Below are 23,832 nucleotides of genomic sequence, written 5' to 3' on the forward strand. Positions count from 1 at the left end.
TCTTTTAATACTGCAATTACAAACGCACAATAACTTGAGGAGTTTATTATTCAATAAGTTCAGTTTTCTTTAAGCAGTCTTAATGAAGAATATCAATAATAAAGAATGAATAAAGATTATAAGGGAAAAATTCAAGAAAATATTGAAGGTTTTAAGTATATGACGAATGGAAACGGTAAGTCGTAATTTAAACAATACAGATTCAGATCAAATAATTTCAAGAATTTAATATTGAGATATTCTCCAAAGGACTAAATTATTCAAATGAAGCTGAATTTTGTTTCTTCGTTCAATGTTTTTTGTCCAGATCGGTCACTGTGATATTCTGCTTTTCTTCCTTTCTTTTTTTAGATTTCTTGGGTTTGTCTGGAATTCGAGAATGGAAGAGTCGTGTTTGCTCCCTTTCCTTAAGTGCGCGTAATATGCTATAATTTCCATCATGCTGCAGGCAGTGGTCCACATAATCTGGTCCCATTATTTCTTCTTCTGTTGTCATGCGTAGTCCGATTGTGATTTTCAGAAACTGGAAATAAATTAATTTTATTTAGTTGCAAATAAGTTCTCAGCCCGCAGCGAATACGTTGTTTCATAAGCTATTGGTTAAACAATCACATTACATTATGAAGACTTTTGCAATATTGAAAATGTTAAGTTTAAACGAACAAATGTAACATTACATTTTTCAGAATTTCTCATTAACAAACAGATCACATTTTTTTTATTTCGCAGAATGAATAATCATCATTCATTAAAGTCCATTACCCAACAGAAATGTTTGACCTCATTAAATATCAAAGGATACAAATAGTAATTAGATTGATAAACCCCGAATTCTGAGAGCTAAAGCTTTCCTAAACTAGAAGAATTGTAAAAAAAAAAAAAATGGTGGTACTTCTTTTTTGATTATGTACAGAAGTGCCATTTTGTACGCAATCAAGAAAGCAAACCTGGGGTATAATTATAAATTTCGCCAACTTCGCAATCCTGTAACTTTACAGCCATATCATACCTCAACAGCCAAACGCCCCTACCCACCTCTTCTGGTAGACTCAAGTATAATAGTTTCGACACTTAAGCAAACTAAATTCGCTATAAAATTCATAAATTTCATATTTTGAAGCAGATATGCAAATACACATTAATTATCCTGATATTGTCTATTTGTTTACAGTATTTGTCCATATCCCTTTAAATTCAGATAAACTTCAGACAAGCTCCAGAAGACTAGATACGAATTTATTACGATAGTCAATCACTCTTTGACTTAAGCAAAATTTTGGGCAAATGTCCTAAAGTAATTCCCTCTAAATTTAAATGTATACCCCTTTGTACGTATCACGTTAGTAAGAGTAACATATCTTCAGCGTTTAGCTTACACAACCATTTTAAAGCATTTAACACTTCAGTGATCTCGCTCCCAGAAAATGCTTGGGTTTCCAAACACTCTGGCTTACAGAACACAAGAGAGCCTTCAGTTCAGTATGTTATTAATCCTTTGTGCCCTAACCAATCTTATATTCTCCGTACTCTTTTCAATAGGCCCACATCTTAGTTAAAATGGGGCTTTCAGGTATAGATGCAGTATTCAAGTTGTAGTCTAACCTTTATATGACGGAATAATTTATTGTATATCATTGATAGTATCCCTTGGGTGGACTAGCACACCTCTCTGCAATATATGCTAATAATATGCTGCAGAAAACATCATATTATATTTCTCTCATACTCTGCTACAAAATTAATAGAACAAAATGTTTTTCATGACTATTTTATTGTGAACAGCATCGCCGAAGTCGAATTTTGATATAATAGGCATACTGACATGCAAATTCCGAGTATCCAATAGAAATCGATCTATCACCTTACAGAGCCGCACATTATGAAAATTATTCATGTCTGTAAAAACACGGGTTGCAACCAGATCACTTCATTCTTGTTTTTTGGCTTGCTCAGTGGGCTAGCCACATCTCCAGTATTCAGGATGGCAAGTCATTGTCGTTTAGGTGATTCTCGCCTCCGCCTGGCGGTTGCAGGCGGAGATGGTACGTTGGCTTAATGTTTAACGCAGTGTCGTCTCGGCACTATGGAAGTAGTTCAGGAGACTGGAATCATTACAAGGGCTGGCTGGCCAAGGTCGCCTGAGGACTGCGTCAACCAGAACAGACTGCTATCAGGATCTAACAGCAAGACGGAACCTTACGATGTCCTGTCATCAACTGACTCTTTAGGTTGCTGCGGCCACAAGTGAAAACATTTCCAACCGGACTATGTTAAGAAAGTTCAATTCAAGTGGACTCTACGCAAGTAAGCCAGTGGTTTGTGTCCTATTAACCCCAAACAACGCAGGGTTTGTTGAAACTGGCCCTACCGGGCTAGCCGGGTGGATAAAGCGCCTGCCTAGCAACCCAAAGGTCGCGGGTTCGAATCCCGCCTCGGGCTTGGATCAAAGTACTGCAAAAACCTTGGGAGGTGCATTATGGCCACAGAAGCCGATGCGCCAATAACTACCAAATAAAAAAATTTAAAAAAAATAAAAAATTGTTGAAACTGGTGCCATGAACATGTGACTTGGAGCCATGGCAAAAAGGTACACTTCTGTTCTCTGAGGAGTCCCATTTTAGCCTATAAACAGATTCTAGACGTTATTTTATCTGGAAACAACGAGGAATGCGGTACCATCCCTCCAACATCAGAGAAAGGGACACTTACGGTGCAGGCGGTGTTCTCGTGTAGGGCGGAATAATGATCAACAGCTGCACCCCCTCTTCATTTTTTTGATAGGCGTAACGTAATTGCGTAGAGGTACCGAGAACAGATCCTCGAACCCTATGTGCGACTTTTTAGGGGTGCGGTTGGCCCAAATCTTCTTTTCATGCACCACAATGCCACTGCACATAGAGCTCAAATGGTGGAGGAATATCTTGAAACTGAAGATATCCAACGACTACCGTGGCCAGCACGATCACACACTTAAATCCGATTGATCATGTGTGAGGTGGACGCCTCCGTAGCCAGGTGGGAAGGAGCACACGCTTCTTGATTAGACCGGGGTTCGAGCCCGTCACCACCAAATACAGAAGATGCGGAAAGGTCAGGGAATGACCACCGCATATTCCCGGAGCAATATGGCCTTAGTTGCTAATGCTCCTAAAAACCAAACAACATAACATAACATGTGTGAGGCACTCTTGGGTATCGCATTGCACGCCGAAAGTCAACTCCTCAGTCACTTAGTGAGCTAAGGTCTGCGCTGATAGGATTTCTTTTCACAGAATCTTATAGACACCATTATATCGAGCATGGTTCACCGCTGTCAGACCTGCTTAATCGTTGGAGGGGATCATACGCCGTACTGATGGAATGTGACAATATTTTCGAGCATCTTGTATCAACATCTGTAATGTGACATCTTGGTAATTCAACCCCTACGGATGCCCCTTATACCTATCCGAAGTTTCTAGCTGTCTCCTCTCATCATTATTCAATGGTACACCAGCATACCAAATTTTGTCCCGCTTCATTGCAAGCTGTACGAGTTACCCCACGTTTTTTATGTGTTCTGTTAAATTTGTTGAGCAGTGTAACTTTCGTGAGTGGGGGGTGTTATAAAAAATAAATAAAGCATACCCGATTCAGTGACCGAAATCATGTTGCAGACGACAAAAAAAGAAAACGAAAATTTCCTTCTAACTACCTAATGAAATTAAAAAGTTTTATTGGCATATTGAATTTTGATCACCGATAGATCTAATGTTGATCTTTTCTTATGTTGTATTAAAAACTTTTATTAAAATTATATAAATACTTACAATCAGTAATACAGTAGATACTACAATGCTCCAGCACATGAGCACTCCGCTTGCTAGGGCCTGTGCACCCACTAACTTCCATCCTCCACCCTTGAAAAGTCCGGAAAGGCCTCTAGTGTAATTTCGAATGTAGTCTCTCTCAGGGAAGAGACCAATGGCAAGCATGCCCCATAATCCTCCTACTCCATGGACAGCAAAGGTGTTGGTGGGATCGTCAATGTGAAGCCAGTCGATGATAGGAATGCTGATTAACACAAGCAGGCCGGCGATGGCTCCGATGACTAGAGCTTCCCAAGGGCGTACTATGGCACATCCCCCTAAAATTCCGAAGAAGGAAGGAAATTGTGAACTTCAAAATTAAAACATTATACTCCATTCATATCACCACTTATATAATTATAGTTTTCTAATCTTTGGGGAGTTACGAGTCACAATACATGGTCTACCAGTGGGAGGGTCGTGGCTTATGTAGCGAATGCCCGGAGAAAGGTACCTGCTGGACTGCATCGTTTGACAATGAAGTTTGGTGGAGTTTTACTGGGACCATCGGTTGTTTTGGACAAAATCGTGAATGCTGAGGTCTAACTCAGTCTTCATAACTCCAGAGATAACAGACGTGGCGGAGGCGATGCTTTAGTGTACTCGTCAAGTTACGAACAATCGAGATATCAGGTAAGCAAATCGGATAACTTTGAAGCTCTGTGTGCCACGTTCAAAAAGTATCCCACAGACTCCAAATCTGTCTTATGTATCTACCACCTGATCATATAAACGATTCAAGGAGTGACCTTCCTAGCATAGATGGCAGCCAACCTTGCCCCCCCGAATACCTCTACTTTCATTATAGACGATTTTAATATGCCTTTGCCAAGACATACGGAGGCCATTGAAGATCTCGTGACAGTCATTGGATCATTTGGATTGGTTCAGCAGATTACACCTCCTACTCGGCTGAAACCAGATGTTGGATATCTTTTTCCACAATCTCCCACATCTTAGTCTAACCTCAGAACACCACAGCTTTTCTTCTGATCACTCTTTTATCACGTTTGATATCAACGTTCTCAACTACTCAAATGTAAGAGAAGAGCTAGATAATGATGATGTGATGAACAAAACGGTATACTCCATCCTGTACTTAAAACAAAAAAAAAATCATTCTAGCACATCTCACTGAAGCAAACTGGGAGAAGCTACAACATCAATCAACAGACGTCGCCATATCAAACCTGGCAAAAGAGCTAGCTAATATTGCCACCCAAGGAGCTTCCAAGGAAATAAAACTCTCCAGAGCTAATTCATGGTTCAACGCTGAAGTCAGAGAAACTTTCGGCAGAAAACAAAAAACTTTCCGGAAATGGAAAAAGTTTGATAACTCGGCCGACTACCAGATCTACAAGAAAGAGCGGGCCACTCTTCTCTAATGTAAAGAAATACCGGCGGTAGTACTCAACAGAATAAACCACTCCAAAAGATAACATCTTAACAAGCATTTTCATATCGGGGAAAATGTATTCAGGGAATGGGTATCATTGTCTTTCAACCAAGTGCCAACGGACACAATAACTCCACCCTCAGACATTTCATCATCCAGTTCAGATAGACCTTTTCGACTATACTTATAACTAAAGAGCGTCTTATAAGTACCATCAACCAACTTCCCGACAAGCCTACTATTGGTCTAGATGGCTTCCCACTTTTTATGATCGAAGTGTGCAGTGCTTTCATTGTGGAGCCCTTTCTATCTTTAATCAGATTTTAAAATCCGGACATCCCAACCATATGGAATCACTGCACGGTTCAATCCATACCTAAAAGAAGAAACCTTAGAGAGCCCAAAGACATTATACCTATCTCAGTGGGATGCTGTTATTAAGAATACTGTCTTAACAGCACTCGTTGATCACTGTGTCTTTCACAGTCCTAAACATCTTCATACAGTGATCCCCAAAATATCTATATATACTAACCTACTTGACACCCTGTCTAAAATACCAACAGCTCTCAACAACAAATGTCAACTGGATATAATTTTCTTTGATATATGTGCTTATGATAGGCTCTCAATCCCTGCTCTGATTTACATTCTGGAAAAATACTTGGTATTACAGGAATCCTATTAAAATTATCAACCTAATCCTTACGCCAAAACAGCAGCCTCATCAACCATAAATCTTTCAGGCAAGTGTGCGTTCTAAGACGGGGAATACAGCACGGTGGATTCCTGGCCTGTTTACTCTTAGATTCCGCCCTCGAACCTTTCCTCTCAAGGTATAGTGATTTCTCATCTTACGCAGACGACCTCAAATTGTACATAAATACATCTTCGAAAGACCTTGCATAGACTCAACCACGTAATTCATCGAATCGCTGTCCTTATTGACAGCCTCGTAGCTTATCTGCAGTAAATAGGTCTGGAGCTCAATATAACCAAATCAGCTCAACTCACATTTACTAAAAAGAGAATGAAGACTGACATCATCATAACGGTTCGCAGATACAGAAAGTGAAGACACAACACGCCATTTGGCGATCTGAACTTGGTACTCAAACCCAGTTCCCTTTAAAACCCCATCCCCAGGCAGGGAGAGGAGGAGACGGTCTCTGTCTCCTCCCCTCCCTGCCTCCACCATACTTCGTCTGGTGGAGCCCGTCCCCACTGACCTCTTTGGGGATGCCTACTCTATCGTCCCCATCCTTCTACGTGTTTCCCCCAATCTTCAGTCTCCCACTACTTAAACTAAACCGACCGAGTACGCTCCCTTAACAATGCCGCCAAATTCTAATCAACTTCTAAATTCAACCGCTTTCTCGAAAATCTCTTTTGGCCTTTCTAAATCCTAGTGTTCAACCCCCTTTTTATGTATAGGCCTTGTGGAAATTAGGTGGCAGGGCCTGCCAGAGTACTTAAATAATCTACTGGGTGCCTGACCTGCCTCCTCGTGGCAAAGTGTGGGCAACGGTGGGTCCCAATACGGGCCCAACGGCTAAATGGTCAGAGAAACAACAGATCATAACACTACACGACATTCCCCTCCCCACGCACATTTTAAATCTCTGGCCTCCACAGAGTTCTGTGTCACAAAAACAGAGTACACAACAAGGAGATGGGAGAAACCCCTGGTGCCGTCAGACAATTAACAGACTTTACACTTTACTTACCGGCCTTGGCTTGATATGGGATGAGGGTCTCACCTTTCATAGTAATTTCTCCACAAATGAAAAATAAAACGTCCTCTGCAATGTGGGCAGTCCCATAGGAGCTCACGAACCTGCTCAACACGGAAGTAATTGGAAGATATGTCCAATAGTGCCTGCAAGAAATTGCCCTTTGTGCATCTCCAGTCTGGTCTTCTGCACCCACCGTCTAATATAAGCAGATTCCTCGCAGTCGAGTACTCGATAATAAGATGAATGAATAGGGTAATAGGCAAACAAACCATTGACCATCTCTAAGACAGTATTATATACCAACTTAAATATCACCCCCTGGCGTCTTCGCATAGCATCGAACAACATCCTCTTAATTTCTCAAATGCTTATCGGGATGATTGACGCCTCAAGTTTTCAATGCCTCTTCTCTACACCAAGCTAAATGCACCTATGGCAACCCCACCTACCATTACGCTCTGTGATGTACAACGTCTATTGCCAAACAGAATTTTTTTCCCAAGAAATATAGTAAACCTATTCAATTCACTGAAAACAGATCCAGTGAAATATTGTCAGAGCAAGCAGTATAGGGCGAAGAACCTATCCCGTTCTACAACTGAATGGGAGTATCCCGAAGGAAAATTAGTATCTTTTCAGACTTTGCCCAAACTGAACTCCTCGGATTAGAAGGCAGAAGATGCAATACTGTGTGACAGGAAATATAACAACATATAATAAGACCATGCAAATCTTTATTGAAATCAAGAAACATAAAATTAATATCTAACCACCATTTTTATAAATATTGTAAGTAATTCTTAAATACACACTGTAAAATTCATGAATACTATTGTAAATATTGTGAATAATTATTATTTTGCCTTTTTTGTACACCCTTCTAGCCGGTCGGCTGTGTGATAGAGGTGAAAGCAAACCTGTACTGAAATAAACAGATGGAAATTTAAAAAAAAATAAAATATCTAGATGTCCTGGATAATAATGCATTACCTACGTTGTGGTAGCATATCGAGGTAGGCCCATACCTGTTTCAGTAGGACAACGCTCATTGTCGTACTGCTCGTGGTGTGGTAGACTGGTTTGAGGATATAAGCGTCGAATAATTGGATTGGCCAGCCCAGAGCCCTGACATAAAACCTCTTGGATCGTAAAGTGTGTGTGAAGAGAGACTTCCTGGCCTCTTCTTCCTTCCTCAAATGGTGTAAAATATCGAGGGACATTTACAAAATACTGGTGGAAAATGTTCCACTGAGACCAGGGGCTGTCATAAAGGTTTCAGCAGATGTTATTAGTTTTCCAGTAAACAAAGGTTATTTATAGATATGCAAGTGTCCGTATATTAATGATTGGGCAGTGTACTACAATGCGTTTATAACCGATACTAAGACTAGAGTTACTATGTTAAGCTGGAATTACCCCTTCAGATATCAGAAAAGTTAAGGCATTTAGCTAAAATTTTGATATATTGTGTCAGCCTTGCTTGTTTGAAAATAAGGGCCAAGGCAGCTACGGCTCTCTGTAATCAGGATATCGTGTTTCTAAACTGCTTACATTTTTGGTCGGTTTGGCTATTTATCTAAAGAAAATCTGACAAAGTCTGTGGTGGTGTGTCAAGCGCCACAGAAACTAAAATGTTAAGCATCCGTATATTGTATCTGTGATAGTGACTAGTGATGATCCTTCGTTTGATTTGCCTACTTGATGGACGAAAGCACATTTCAGACGGTCAGTATGGAAAGCCTCCTCCATTTCTGCCAAGAATACTACCTTACTACTCACACTGAGAACGAGAGAGAGAGAGACTTACATCTCTACAGTCTCTGCTCATCTCCAAAATATATCATCTTACTCAACTTGTTCATGCAGTCGCTTCTCTTGGAGGGCATATTGTCCAACTTCCTTTTGTCAGCTCACTCCATTCAGTTGCCTCTGTTCTTGATAGTGTTCACTATGCAGATGACAAAGTTATTTACAACTGTTCTTTCTGAAGTCGAACCACATTGACTTAATCGATTGCTATCTCTATAAATATTTATTTGTTTTGGTCTTATAAATCCTAAAAAGTCGTCGATGAGGACGTTTACTTCTCAGGAAAAGTCCACACTTGCCATGATAGGAGCATTCCTTCCATAAGTTCTGTCTTACGCTGATCTGAGGGATTATCTATGATTCCAATTTAACTATTTGCGATCATGTGACCTATCTATATACGAAGATGTCCACAAGAAGATTGTGAATTAAGCAGCACTTCCAGCATGACTCTGGTTTGAATACCACCATTAAATATGGTAGGAGATTTATTCACCCTGCAATCCTGTATCCGTGAACATTTGACCAGCCGCTGCCCTTTCAGTTATAGGCATACTCTTTGTAGATGAATATGGCATTTGAACAGGAATACATATAATCACTGATTTTGTTCAGTTTTTGGGTCTAAATTGAAGCATACAACACATATTGATTGCTAGAGGAGGCTAAATACTAAAATTGATAATAAATGGCTGGTAGAAAACCTTAAAACGCTCATTAGTTATCTGAATCCACCAGATTTCTGGGAAACCACAAAATGGAGGATACTACATTCAGCCCTTTAATCAAAACCTGCCCTCTAACCAGAAAGCAAGCCTTCAATCTTGAGATTTCTCCCCACGGATTGCTACCTGAAGCACAAACCCTCGACGTTGACTTCCACGAGCTAAAGTCTGCAGATTCTCTTAGCATGCTACCAGGTGATTTTAAATCAGGTTTTTAACCAGGGAAGCAGTTCGAGGGAGGTTAAAATCCGCCTCCCTTTTTTGTTTTTTTTTTGGAACCCTTCTTTTGTGTATTTTCTTTTTACTCCATTTTTTCCAACTTTTATTCTGTACCTGTTTCTTTTCAAGTTGCTCAATGGGCAGAGTTACTTTGAATAAGGTTTTGTCAAAATTGAATTTTCTGACAATGTGTTTCGTGTACAAATTTTGAAACTAGAACAGTGAGGTGAGATGATTGTAGAAGGTAAAAATCTCCTTGCTTTAAAGGAACCATGAAACCTGCCCCTTTCCCTTGTAAATTAATTTGTTTGTTCATACCGTAAAACCCCCATTATTGTGGGAAGGGATCTGTCCAAAGAGCAAAAGCGTACGGGACTCCCGCTTCCCAAGATTGATCAGAGGACCTCAGAAGAAAAGAGTAATAAAAGCGGGACATATACGTATAATAAAATATAAGTAACAAAAGCGGGATAATATATAAGTGTTGTCCCGCTTTTATTACTCTTTTCTTCTGGAGTCTCCTGATCGATTCTGGGAAGTGGGAGTCCCGTGCGCTTTGCCTTTATAAGCAGGAGTGTTGATAACTCTACCAGCGTTATACCAAGGACAAGTTGACCTTCGCTTTTAAGTTTCCTTGTTGAACCTTTTTATCTTATCCTCTCTGCCTTACTGTTTCATTATAATTTTATCATATTTATTATTTTTATATGCATATTGTGTGTAATTGCGTTCATTCTTCGGTCAGTTTGCGGAACAAAAATCAGAATATCCAGAGGGGGGGGGGGACTATGTAACCCTCGCCTGACACCGACTTACTTAGCCATTTTGTGAAAAGGCTTTTTTCATGGTATTTTTCCAAATAGTTCATAGACGTAATTCGAACGCATTGATGTAATTCGAACTCAGGCCTTTTCCAACAGGTGTGGGAAGACGGAGATTATAATCACTGTACTACCAACGAGGTCATGAATCAGGAAAATTCTTAAAAGAAGTAGGTCAATAAATAGGTTATATATATATATTTTTTTTATTTATTTTATTATTTTATTATTTTTATTTTTTTTTTTGGCTGATGCTGCATAACTTGTTTCCTAGCAAGGTTTACTAATAGGCACTAATAATAAATAGTAAACTATACATTTTTTGTTTAAATAATTCATTCCATTCCATTTTAGTAATGCCTCCTTTTTACTAAATATTTTGAACTTTAGTTTGAAAAAAGCGATCTTTGGCGTACTTAGATTAAACCACTGATAGGCATCTATCACACAATTTCAGTATTACCTGATATGGCTACTAAAGAACCTATAACGGCATCCATCAGAATCGGCACATCATGAAGTCCTTTCTTGGTGATGAAGCTGAAAGGAATTGTGGACGAAAGATTTAATCTTTATATTGGTCATGGGTATTCAGATTATCTATTAATTTAGCTACTCATTAATAACGATTCACTAAAATGTTTAAAACAGGGCCGTGATGACGTAAAAGCTTAAGAGTGACCGACCGCATGTAGGCGCCGGCTAACATAGGCGATGAAATTAATATAATACTATTCTGATTTCATATCGTGGAGGACGACATTTCTTATTCCCATCCAGATGCCAGACCCGACCCTAGTTTAAACTAGTAGAATACTCTCAATAATGTTATCTATTGAGTTTATCAATTGAGAAATTTTATCTGTTAAGAGTGAGGCGTTAACTGAAAGATCATATTCTGTTAATTGTAAATTATCATTTCGTGGTAGCAGAACAAAAGAAAAAAAAGCCGGTTTCTTTTCGGATATCTGATACTGTCATTTACTTATGCCTTTCATATCGTATCATTACTTACCTAAATGCCATTCCTACCATTCCTCCTCCGGAAGAAGCAAGAACTGTTGTAACAGATGCCCTGAAAATACCAAGAATTTTAAGACAGAAAATTTGAATATACAGTCCAGAATTTTATTACTTAGTAGACTATTCCTTGACTGTAAGAAAATAAGAAGAAATTCTTCATATCTGCTTACAACTGAGGAACATTCTGGTTTTATAAAACAACCAGGGAAGACTTTTATTGTCTCCTTTCTCATCTTATTAATAACGTCACTTATCAATAACTGCCATAAAGGTTTGACCGTTTCCTACCTTGATGAATATTTCCATTTTTCATCCACAATGCCGCATGTACTCCCAGCACTGAATCCGAGCCAGCCCCACCTATTGGAATAAAATATAGTTTACATGATACATTTTAAATTAATGAATGTTCATCGATAAATCCAACAATATTAACATAAACATTAATATCTTCTAGAAATTTAATTTGGAGAAAAGTCACTACGAAACCCAGCGTGAACGAAATAACAGTAAAGCAAAAATAGTATCTCTTATTTTTATGATTAAATACGTTATGCATACAGAGTTCTCATTTTAGAATGCTTCTATAATAATAAAACAATTAACATATCTGTTAAGTGTTTTACTAAAAAGCTGTTTTAGTTACAGTGTTCTAAGGTCAACGCCTTGGCTTATTATTATAAGTCAAGAAGCGTTGAGCTTAGAACTTACCGAAATAAAAAAAAAAAAAGTGGAAAACAAAAGCCACACTGGTAATACTGAATGACTAAATTTTATCAATGTTGTTAAAAAAAAACCTCTAACGGATAACAAAATAAAAACGACTATATTGAGTTTATTTGCATCATTGGCGAGCCTCGTTGGAAAATTTGCAAAATATGCAAAATCCATTTGTTCACAATTAAAACTGGAGTTGAGTAAATGACTAAAGTTATTCAGCAGAGCCATAGTCACCTTACAGCCTTTGCGCCGATATTGACAGTTGATATACCAGTACTCGAGTTACAACAAATGGCCAGATCCAACTATTTACATCCTCCCAAGCTTTAAAAACTATGTACAGCTATGAAGTGTCAGTATATAATGTGTCTGTAAATTGCATGTGTTCTGTTGCCGAACTGTCTGTTTGCTGTATGAAAAAATTTCATCCAGCAGAAAAAAACATGCAACCCTCAGCTGAGACTGACTAACTCAGCTACTCACTCAGACACTAACTCAGCTACTCACTCAGACACTAACTCAGCTACTCACTCGCTCAGACACTAACTCAGCTATTCTTGGTGTAAAAAGCCTATAAAAATTCCCCACGTCATTCACGGTATTCGAACTCAGGTTTACTGCTCAGTGTAGGGAAGACTTTCTTCCCTACACTTACTAAACTGAATTCCCAAAGGCACATCAAACCTTATTCCCCCTCTGAGGGAAAGGCTCTGAGAACAGTCCATAAAGTTATTTGTCATTTTCCTCGGGTAAGTTCGATATTGAATCTCTTAGATCTTGAACGAATGAAATCGGTGATTCAGTTAAATTCTTCACTCACTGGCCCATACTACTGTGCTAAATTATGAATTATTTAGAAATAATTGTATGATTCCAGTGACCCTTCTGTAATGATATTAGTGCTCAATGAGGGGATCCAATATGATCACCTCATCTTTATTGAGGTGATCATATTGGATTCATCAATCTTTATTCGATATGTGCCTCGATGGTCGCTATTGTGATCTATCAGGACTACAAAACCGAATGATTTCATAGCAAACTGCAGAACGCAACATATCGTGAATGATGTTTCTCATATACCGTGGGTGCTACACTTGAGGACTGCCAGGTCCTTAACGTTCGCACGATACACATTGTCGTTCAGGTACCCACAGAGCTAAAAGTCGCAGGAAGGATAGTCGGGAAATCGAGGCGCCTGATACACTAATGTGTATCAATACACTAATGTGTATATGGGTAATGAGTGGCTGATTACCCTTTCAGCAGTAAAATGCATCGCAATAGTACTTGTACAGACCTCCCGATATGTCGCAGTGCTCTGCATAAGAACTGTTATTTCTAAGCATCCTCGCCGTTGCAACCATGCAATGACAACACTTTCTAACCTGTCTCGATACCATTAAGTAATAGAACTCGTTATGACAGTTTCTTAAAAACAGAATGGTCCGATAATGAAGGTATCCGTGAAACTACACCATGCAGAGATATTAGGTACGTGTAAGCTGGATTTCCTCTATTGCATGGGATGGGTCTATGGCACCCCCCCCCCCTTAGTATTGGTGTTTATAGTCCCACTGATGTGGAATTTGGCCTCAGTTTTCACCAGATTAATCCAGAGCCATCTGGTCTCTGACTCCATTCATGACAAGAGGCTGAGAACAAATGTTAGCCGAATTTCAGCATCACTGGCAGCTGTTGGTCACGCTGAAATTAATTTGAATAGAACTGCAGAACCTTACACAACATTCCCTTCAAAATCATATAGTAGTAGTAGTAGTAGTAGTAGTAGTAGTGGCACATGATGCAAGAAAGCAAGTGTAGGAGCTTATGCAGCATCAGCCAAAAAAAAAAAAAAAAAAAAAATCACACCATTCCCTCCAAATGCCTGTCCAGTTCCTCCTTAAATTTATTTAACCTATCAACTTCTACAACGACAGATGGAAGTTTGTTCCAGCAATTAACCACCCGCTGGCTAAAGGCAAATTTCCGCACATCTATTCTACATCTGTCCTTTCTTAATTTGAACTTATGTCCCCGTAGGTTGGTAATCTGAACAAGTGGAAGGATCCCATCAGAATTCAGCGTGCTCAACCCATTCAAGGCCTTATAGACCTCAATCAGATCACCGCGCAGGTGCCTAGTCTCCAGCCACTGCAATTTGCAGAACTTAAGCCTCTCTTGGTAAGAGAATCCCTTCATTCCCCTCACCAATCATGTTGCTCTTCTCTGTACACGCTCAAGCAAATCTACATCCTTCCTAAAATGAGGCCTCCAGACCTGTACGCAGTACTCAAGGCGTGGCCTGACCATTGCCTTATACAGAGGGACAATCACCTCCTTTTCCCTGCTAGCAAAATTCCTATATATCATTGACAAAACCCCATGACCCGCCCTAGCAGCCTGTCTGCACTGCTCAGAAAACTTCATATCTGACTGCACAATTACTCCCAGGTCTTTTTCATTTTCTACCACCTTAAGTGTAGTACCACACAGTTGGTACGTTTCTCTGGGGTTATTTCTACCCATATGCAGTACTTTGCATTTGTCAAGGTTGAACTTCAGTTGCCACTTCTTAGCCCATCTGCCCAAATTATCTAGATCCTGTTGCAGTAGCACACTGCCATTACTGTCATTAACAACCCTGCCAACCTTTGTGTCATCTGCAAACTTCGACATTAAGCCTGATATACCTTCATCAATATCATTGATAAATACACAAAACAACAGTGGACCCAACACCGAACCCTGTGGGACTCCACTAATAACATTAGTCCACGAAGAGCAGCACCCATTGATTACCACCCTCTGTCTTCTCCCACTTAACCATCCTTTTATCCATTGTAGCAACTTACCCTTAATACCATTCTGCTCCAATTTGTACAGTAGTCTTCCATGCGCAACAGTGTCAAAAGCTTTCCTGAAATCCAAGTATATGATATCAAAATTATTTTTTGCATCCAGTTCCTTTGTGACCACATCATAATAACCAATCAAATTTGTCAGACAAGACTTTCCCTTAACAAACCCATGCTGTGTTTGAGTTATCGCTGCAGTCTTGTCTAGATGATCCTGCAATGCATCTTTAACCAGCGACTCCATTATTTTACCCGGAACAGAAGTTAAACTAACTGGTCTGTAATTACTCGTGTCACCCTTCGATCCACCTTTGTGAATTGGGGACACATTTGCACATCTCCAGTCCGTGGGAACCTCCCCTGAGTCCAAGGATGCTCTCATAATTATGGCTAAGGGTTTGCTTAGTTGCTTTGCCGCCTCCTTTAAAATAACTGGATAGATCCATCCACCCCAGGTGCCTTTCTTATGTTTAACTTCAACAATTTCTCCTCCACTTTGCTCTCAGTTATTACAAAATCATTAAGCACACTGCTACAATTTGATAACCTTCTTCCATTTTCAAATTGTAATAATTCCTCACGTGTGAATGTAGATGCAAAATACTCATTCAGTTTGTTTGCTATCTGAGCAGGATCATCAACAGTCGAACCATCGATGTCAAGTGGTCCAATCATATTCATCCCCTTCCTTTTAGAGTTTATATAAGTAAAGAAATCCTTGCTGTTTTTCTTAGCATCTTTTGCCAAAGATTTCTCGTAATCCGCCTTCGCCTGCCGAACCTCCTTTGTGACCTGATTACAGACTAGCTTATATCTGCCACAGGCTTCTGCGTCACCTGATAATTTATATGCATCCCATGCATTTTTCTTCTCTGTCACGAGTCTCATTAGTTCATTTGATAACCATTTAGGCCTAAACCTTGAACGATATTTCTTAATCGGTATATAAAGTCTAGTAGCTTCCACGATTAATTCTTTGAATGCTTCCCACTTAGAATTTACTGTTTGTAACATCGTCAGTTGATCCCACTGTACAGAATTTAAAAACTGTCTGAGACCACTGTACTCCCCTTTACGGAAGCAAAAACCCTTTCCTTTACCCCTGACGGTAGTTACCTCTTTGAGTAAATCCCACTTCAGCACACTGTGATCACTGCCACCTAGTGGTTCCTTTATCTGCAAATTCTTAATACACGAATGATCACTGCTGATAACCAGATCAAGAGTGTTACTTTCTCTGGTTGCCTCTCGAACATGCTGCTGCAGAAAACAATCATCCAATAACTCCACAAAAGTCTGACTAGTGTGTGAGTGACCAACCCACAAGTTCCAGTCAATATCTGGGAAGTTAAAATCCCCCATTATAAGACATTCTGATTTACTGGCCCACTCTATTTCTCTGTACAATTGTTCATTGTACTCATTCAAGTCATATCACCCTACAGGATGTTTAATACTCAAACAACCTGTAGCGCAAGCTGCACGTACCAAAAAAAGATCTACTCAGACGCTTGATTGGCCGTGCAGCGCACGAGCACATTCGATGGACACGCTATTAAAATCTTTCGGCGCGTCTGTCTGCTTGGAAGAGTTGGACCAGTATACAGCCACGACTGATCACTCGAGATTTCCATCTTTTGGGGAAACTTAAAAGTGATGGAAGCGCTTGTCATTTCTGCTGTTTTGCTGTCCTGTAATGGTCAGCAGCATTGAAAAGACTCGTATAATTACGGTGGTCCCAAGAAAAAAGAAACTAACTTAAGAAATTTATCACGAGTTAGTAAACAAGAAAATCTCATTTTCACTTGACTCACTTCTTATTTTCATGCATATTCCATTCAATTGTTATGCTCGGTATATGTAATTTATATTAATGAATACGGTTCCGTATTGTTGCTGAATTAAGAATTACTTCTTGAATGCCCTCGCGGTAGCGCAGTTGATATAATCCCCACAGCGCGTGAAAGAGACCTGAGTTCGAATCCCATCCAATAACTTGAAGAATTTTTATAGGCCTTTTTCATTATGTGGATAAGTTAGTCGTTCTCATGCGAGGATAGCACGGCTTTTTCTCCCAGAACCTCTGAGTTTTCATCCAGCAAACAAGCAAAATCGATCACAGAACACATGCAATTTATAAACATATTATATATCGAATAATATGGTCTAACTCGCTGAAGGGCCTAAAACCAACTTCTTTAATTAAAACACACACACACCACGGTTTACTTCAACAACAAACATTTTACTTTTATTCTAAATTTATTTTTAAAGTGGAAAAACATACTCACCACAGCATAAACATGCCCAATAAGGCATTTGTTGGATTTCCAAGAGGCAACGGCTGTGTCCCTTTATCATATCTTCCAATCCTCGGTCCCAACATTGCTGCTGCAACTAAACCACTGCATCCTCCTACTAAATGAACCGTTCCAGACCCTCCAATGTCCACGGCCCCAATAACTGCTAAAAAGCCATTTTCTCTCCACATCCACCCAGCAGGAATGCAATAAACCAAGATGCTAAGAAGAGTGAAAGCGCAGTATGCTGTGAACTTACACCTCTCCGCCATAGATCCAGATATCAATGTTGTTGAGGTGGTAGCATAAGCCAACTGTAAGGAATTCGAAAGTAAAATAATAAACACAAGACAATCTCTCTCTGTGTTATTTCCTTTTCACGGTAATATTAAAATTAATATCATTTATAATAGCGTAAGAGTTTCTTCCTTACGAGTATTATGATTTCTATGAATAAATAACCACAGTGTACAGAAATTGGCCATATAATTTAAGTAGAATTGTGCCTATGCTTAAATCAGAACCGGATTATGCCTATGGGGCGATAAGTTCTGTGAACGTCTTTCATTTCCCCAGAATTTATTTCCTCAATAGATCTATGAGTAAATTAGTCTAGTCTGCATAAAATAAAAATGCATAAACCAGCGCATTTTTATTTTTCCTGAACAAGCGGAAAGAAAGTCAAGAGCTGTCTAGTAGCCATGTTGGGTCCCTGGCATTCTGCGATACACGTGAAATCACTAATATCACAGAGAAGTTGATTACAAAATCTGACATATCTTCCGGTAAAGTAAAGTGGCTAATTTGCGTATGTGTATTGTAGAAGTAATGCTAAATGTGTAATCGCAGAACTATGTCATAACACTCGTTCTGAAATACTAGTAGTAGTAGTTAAATGACGCAAGGAAGCAAGCTTATACAGTATCAGCTGGGGTAAAAACATTGTTTGCCAATCTGGATATCGCACCCTGGAAGTATATCATCATAACCAGAAACATCTTAACTCTGGCAAAGCTACTGACGGAGAGAATAGATGCGCCGAAAGTGGGAAATGTGATCACTCGCCCTCGGATGATACGACCGAGAATAAACAGGGAAGATTCAAGTCTTAAGTGCCAATTGACTCAATTGGACTCTCTGGGAAGATTTAATTTTAAATTATTTTAATAATTTAAATATAGATCCAGAAAAACTATCTACAGACAAAATGTATAGGACAGAAACCTTTAGTAATGTGTACCGGCAGGTACAAATATAATAAGAAGACTAACTTAATAATTTATATAATAATATTTAGCATTTAACAATCATTTAGTAATTAATTAAACCAACTTAACAATTAATTCATTAACCACATACTCTGTGTTTTTTCTTCTCCAAATTTTGTAAATAAGTTCATGTAAATATGCTTGTAAATGCTGATATAATGTAACCACACCATCTAGCCACGTGCTGTTTATCGGTGTCTCGAAAGAGAAATAAACAGATAATAATAATAAGCTGTCCATCCCCTTTCTATAACTCTAAATACAGTCGACTTTTCAAAAACATTTATTAACAGATTTAATCATCATTCACTGTAAGGCTTAAAATCCTACCCTCAAAGATTTGAATAAATATTAAATATAAATTAAAGAACATGATCAGTTAATTTACATATATGTATTATAAGGCTGACTTTGGCTTCCATCAAGGAAAGACTATACCGAAAATATGGTCTATCAAAAGGTTTTATATCGTAATTCACTCTAGCGAAATATGTTACTAATAATAAGCAGGCCCGAGTAAAATTCCAGCATTTAACATAAAAGCATCGCTAATTCCTATTAAAAAAAAAAAAACTTTTATCTCTTTTATTGATTAACAATAGTTATTTCTATCTTTAAATTTGTAATAAAATATTTTTAAGATTTGACTTTATTAAAAGATTTCAATGGCAATGGGTATAATCTGTATATTAGCATATGTGTTACGATGAACTATGATAACAGATTATTATTATTACAGGCTATCGTGATATCCTGTAATAATCCAAACCCAAAAGTTTATGTGGATCCGACAGTGCATCTTAATTTGTCTTGCCTAGACCTGCCAACATTTTATGATTTTACAAAATTCCGGTATTCGCAATTTTTACAATTTTCTTCCAGAGTTTTTTATTTTTTAATTTTTTATTTCTGATTTTAGTCAAGGTTGTGTTGTTTTTATTTATTTCTTTATTTATTTTTACATTTTTCAAATATTGTACTTGTATCTGTTAAATGTTATTTATCAAGATGGGCGTGCTAACGGTTGGTAGTCCAACCAGAAACTTATAACATCCAACCTTGTGTTTCAGACTTTGCTTGTTGTATCGTGGACGGTTCAGCAAAGTTTGCAACACAAGAATCTCACAGTATTAATTACTGCTTTCTTTATCCCATGATTTTAGAGGATCTGGTATCGGCAGGTCTTCATTATGTGAAATTGGCCTTACTTATTGCAGATGTTATGTTAGCATATTTGATACTGTGCTTGCTTTTTCTAGACATACCTGATATTTTTGTCCGACAGAATAAGAATTGTTAGTGTGATTGCGCGATTTCCTGTTCGCCACACACCAAAGAAACATCAAAAGGCGTACTTTTAATTTTCCCAATTAATCATCCTCAGAGCTGTGGTACTGTACTAGTAATATACAGCACACATGTGGAGCCCACGTTTTCTCCTGATCAAGTCTCGCAGCCAAAAAAATATATATAAAGGATATGCACATTTAGTAGTACTCTAGATTTTCTTCCTTTTTTTGTCAGGGTGATTCAGCCACTTCCTTTGCTTATGCTTAAAGATTTTGACAATACAGTACTAAGATAATACTCTAGATTTTCTTCCTTTTTTTGTCAGGGTGATTCAGCCACTTCCTTTGCTTATGCTTAAAGATTTTGACAATACAGTACTAAGATAACCACAGAAGAAACAAACATTGTGCAATAGAGACACAGATAAATTGTACATGTGCTTACGCTACAACTGTCTTTCCATTACTGAAAGAAAGAGGTGGAAGGCAGACAAGCAAGGTTGTATGGGAGACTCCCCTACATTACTGCCTTATATGATCACTTGCAAACATCGTTCTTTGCAAGTAATACAACAGACCATTGTCATATCGACTTCCCTAAATTGTAGCAAGATATGCGTATTATTTGGTAAACACAAAAACTTGTGTCATAACATTGTGTAGGGGCTTCTTGAACCGCACTTTATGACGGGAAAAAATCCTACCAAAAATAACTTGTAGGCTGAGGAAACCCATTGTAAATGGAAACACTCCTCTTGAAGAAGAAGAAAAACTTGTATATACAGAAATAAATTTAAATTTTAAGAACTGTTTTCGAAATCTACGAATAAAATTTGGCTGCAAACACTTGCTATATTAATGAAGGTAACAATCACGTTGGCTAGTGTTATTTAATAAAATATCCAGTTATAATGCAAAGATCAATAATAAATTAGAATGATCAGCTTAATAGTCCAGACAAAATACAATATTCCTTCAGCTATGATTTACAATAACAATTCATTTTAAATTGAAAAAGAATTGGAGCGACACTATTTAAACCGTGCAATTGATTTTTAAATGAATATATTATGTTAAGAGATTACAAAGTAATCCACCATAAAACTTATTAAAATTAAAATACTATACATTTATGTAAACGCACAGTTAATTTCGATCTTTTTAGAGGGGACTAGAAAATAGAACTTACCTGAAATACAAACTTGGAATACACAACGCCCATATCTTCCTGTGATGCTTCCGTGAAGAAAGATCCCAATGCTATCCACATGTTTGACATACTTTTCCCGAAACTAAGACCAAATCCAAACATCCAGTATGCCAAGCCTCCTACTAAAACATTGGTGGCATTCTTAATCAGGATATTAACTTCGTTCTTTCGAGACACAATCCCAGATTCCAGCAAAGCATAACCTACAAAAGCAAGACGGGAAACTTCAGTACCCGAAAAGCAGAGAACTGATAGGTAAAAGTTATAATAACAAGACTACTCTCATTTGTAACAAACGGCGAGATTTGTCTGATCGAAGCTATCATCAACGAAGACAGGCTCTTAAAATTTTGCAGATTTTAGCCGAATTCCATCTTAAGAACACGGTTGTTCAGTCATTAACAAGTTCTGATACTAAAAATTGTCATGTTAGTTGCACAAACCACTGTCCAGTCACCACAAATCCTAGTGAATGGGGGCCCATTTTAGAGCATTCCTCCAATGCGGCCTGTGTGATTTTTAATCAGTTTATTTGTAGGGGCCTCTAAGCACATGCTTACTGTGCGCTCTGGGCAATTAATCTGGCACTGGTTCAACCCTTCCTAAAATAATGGCAAATTCTGTCAACCACCAATTCTTGTTCTGACTTAAAAATTTCCATCATATTAATAATCGCTAAGGTGGATTCCATCGACATCTTACCTTACGTAACTCATCTAAAGATGAGTAACATCATACATATAACTCAGCTTATGGTACTCATTTTTTGATGAGCAACATAAAGCAAATATGTTGATAGGGACATTCAAGCAATTTTCCTCGATATTTCAAGGCGTTTTATTGTTTTCCTATAAAGGCTAGTTAAATGTTTTGGTCGTCATCTGATTATAATGAACATTCTCTGGTGATGATCTGTGTACGGAATCATTAATGTATCTTATGTAAGTTAATAAACAATCTTATTATTGTTATTATTATTCTTATTCAAAGAGATAAATTGATTCACAACAATCAGTTAGTAATAAACTTTGATAAAAACTAAATTACTACTAATAATAATAAATGCTTCATCTCAAATACCTGAGATTACATCATCTATCAAGGTACATTCTCAAGGTCGCTTACATCAGAATGATTTTAATTCATATTCCTCTCTTGGAGATTCTCTCAGTATAAATATCTACGATTGTGGATTCATTATTCTCTAAACATGTTAATTATCTAATTAATAAGATACATTTTTCGTAATGATTTTTCATTTACAAATGCACTCCATTCCGTGTTAAGTACACATTTAGTTTTTGCTGCTTGACACTTGTATATGGATAATGTTCTTCTGTATGCTAGCTGTAATAGCGCACCTCTTTCTTCCAGACTAGTTCAAAATTTCGTGGCTCATCACCCAGTAGCTGTTCAACTCTAGTTAGGACTCGCTGACCTATCTTTTCCCTTTACTTCGTTTATCCCTTCTGTTCTTTCGAATGGTCTTTGTAATTCTAAAAAAAAATGCATCAGTTACATTAATTATATTAAAAATTACATCGATCACAATCTACAGAAATTCAAGTCCAACGCCAAACTGTATACGTTAATTCTTTAACCTCACACAGAACTAGCCTACTGTAGGTCTCAACGCCTTTCATTGTTTGAGATCACCATCAAGAAAGGAAAAAATCAAAATCAAAAATGAAGAAATAAGAACTCACAGTCAGTAGCACATTCTACACTGGAATTTCATTCTCAAGAGAGATCTATATTCGTTTAGGACCACTTAGTATACAAAAATAATTTCGGTACTATTTTTTAAATATTTTACATAAATAGACATCAATAAATGTGTGTCATCCGAGAGTTCAATTGTGCATCGACTCATCCTCAAAGCAACCATCCAACTCTCCAACATTTCTTTTGGGAAATTAACTCTTTTTTTTTACGTGAGCTATTTTAGTAATGCTTCTACAACGTAAATCAAGGAATAATTAATATACATAGTCTATAAATATTTCATTTATTTTATGTTTTGTTTTGTTTTTTTTTTCAACACCATAAATCTGCTAAATCTGCACTCAGAAACACTTTCCCATCTCGGCTATCCCTATTTTGCTTCCACGTTCTTCTACTAGATGTAATCTTTTCAAGAAGTAAACTGTTCTTTACATTGAACCAAACCAATTAAGCTAAATTGTACATGGTCAATGTGATTTTTCACACAATCAAATCGCGATACTTTCATTCATAACTTATATAATTTTGTACGTGTATAAAGAGAAACATGTATACAACCATGCTATTTATAAAAAAAAAAAACCTGTATTTCTTTATTACACATTACGACTCACACCGAAATATATGGAACGAGTACAGAAACGCAATAATGCAGAATCTTACCTGATTGCATAGTAAAGATGAGGAACGAGCTAGTAAGAATAAATACCACATCATTCGCATCATCACGATTCGAATATTCCTCAGCTGAGTCAGTAAACTCAGTAATTTTGACACTTTCAGCTGTAACAGCGATACTTTTAGCTGTAGTAGTGACGCTTTCGGCTGTATTAGTGAAATTTAACAGAGATTCTGTCATTTCTTACGTTCAGTTGAAGGGCTTAT

The 23,832-nt window shown here is 37.9% G+C and overlaps 1 protein-coding gene across 1 annotated transcript; it reads right to left on the bottom strand.

The window, feature by feature from the left end:
- Positions 1 to 289: 289 nt before the first annotated feature.
- LOC150088328 (putative ammonium transporter 3) lies at positions 290 to 23,832 on the bottom strand. Its single transcript, XM_090370124.1, has 8 exons — positions 23,611 to 23,832; positions 21,202 to 21,425; positions 17,447 to 17,769; positions 11,866 to 11,937; positions 11,570 to 11,629; positions 11,018 to 11,094; positions 3,810 to 4,126; positions 290 to 523 (listed from the first exon to the last, which is right to left on the bottom strand). The coding sequence occupies exons 1-8, from the start codon at positions 23,804 to 23,806 to the stop codon at positions 290 to 292; spliced, it is 1,503 nt and encodes a 500-aa protein (XP_090226250.1). The 5' UTR covers positions 23,807 to 23,832.

The sequence above is a fragment of the Mastigoproctus giganteus genome, chromosome 3, assembly GCF_048544385.1.
Source record: "Mastigoproctus giganteus isolate SK-2022 chromosome 3, ASM4854438v1, whole genome shotgun sequence".
In the NCBI taxonomy this organism is placed as follows: Eukaryota; Metazoa; Arthropoda; class Arachnida; order Uropygi; family Thelyphonidae; genus Mastigoproctus; species Mastigoproctus giganteus.

Bases quoted from the DNA above. Each gene is read 5' to 3' on its own strand.
- LOC150088328 (XM_090370124.1), bottom strand. From the start codon at position 23,806: ATGACAGAATCTCTGTTAAATTTCACTAATACAGCCGAAAGCGTCACT. The intron at 21,426-23,610 runs GTAAGATTCTGC...TTGCTTTTGTAG, and splicing joins CATCTTTACTATGCAATCAG to GTTATGCTTTGCTGGAATCT. The intron at 17,770-21,201 runs GTAAGTTCTATT...AATTCCTTACAG, and splicing joins ATTCCAAGTTTGTATTTCAG to TTGGCTTATGCTACCACCTC.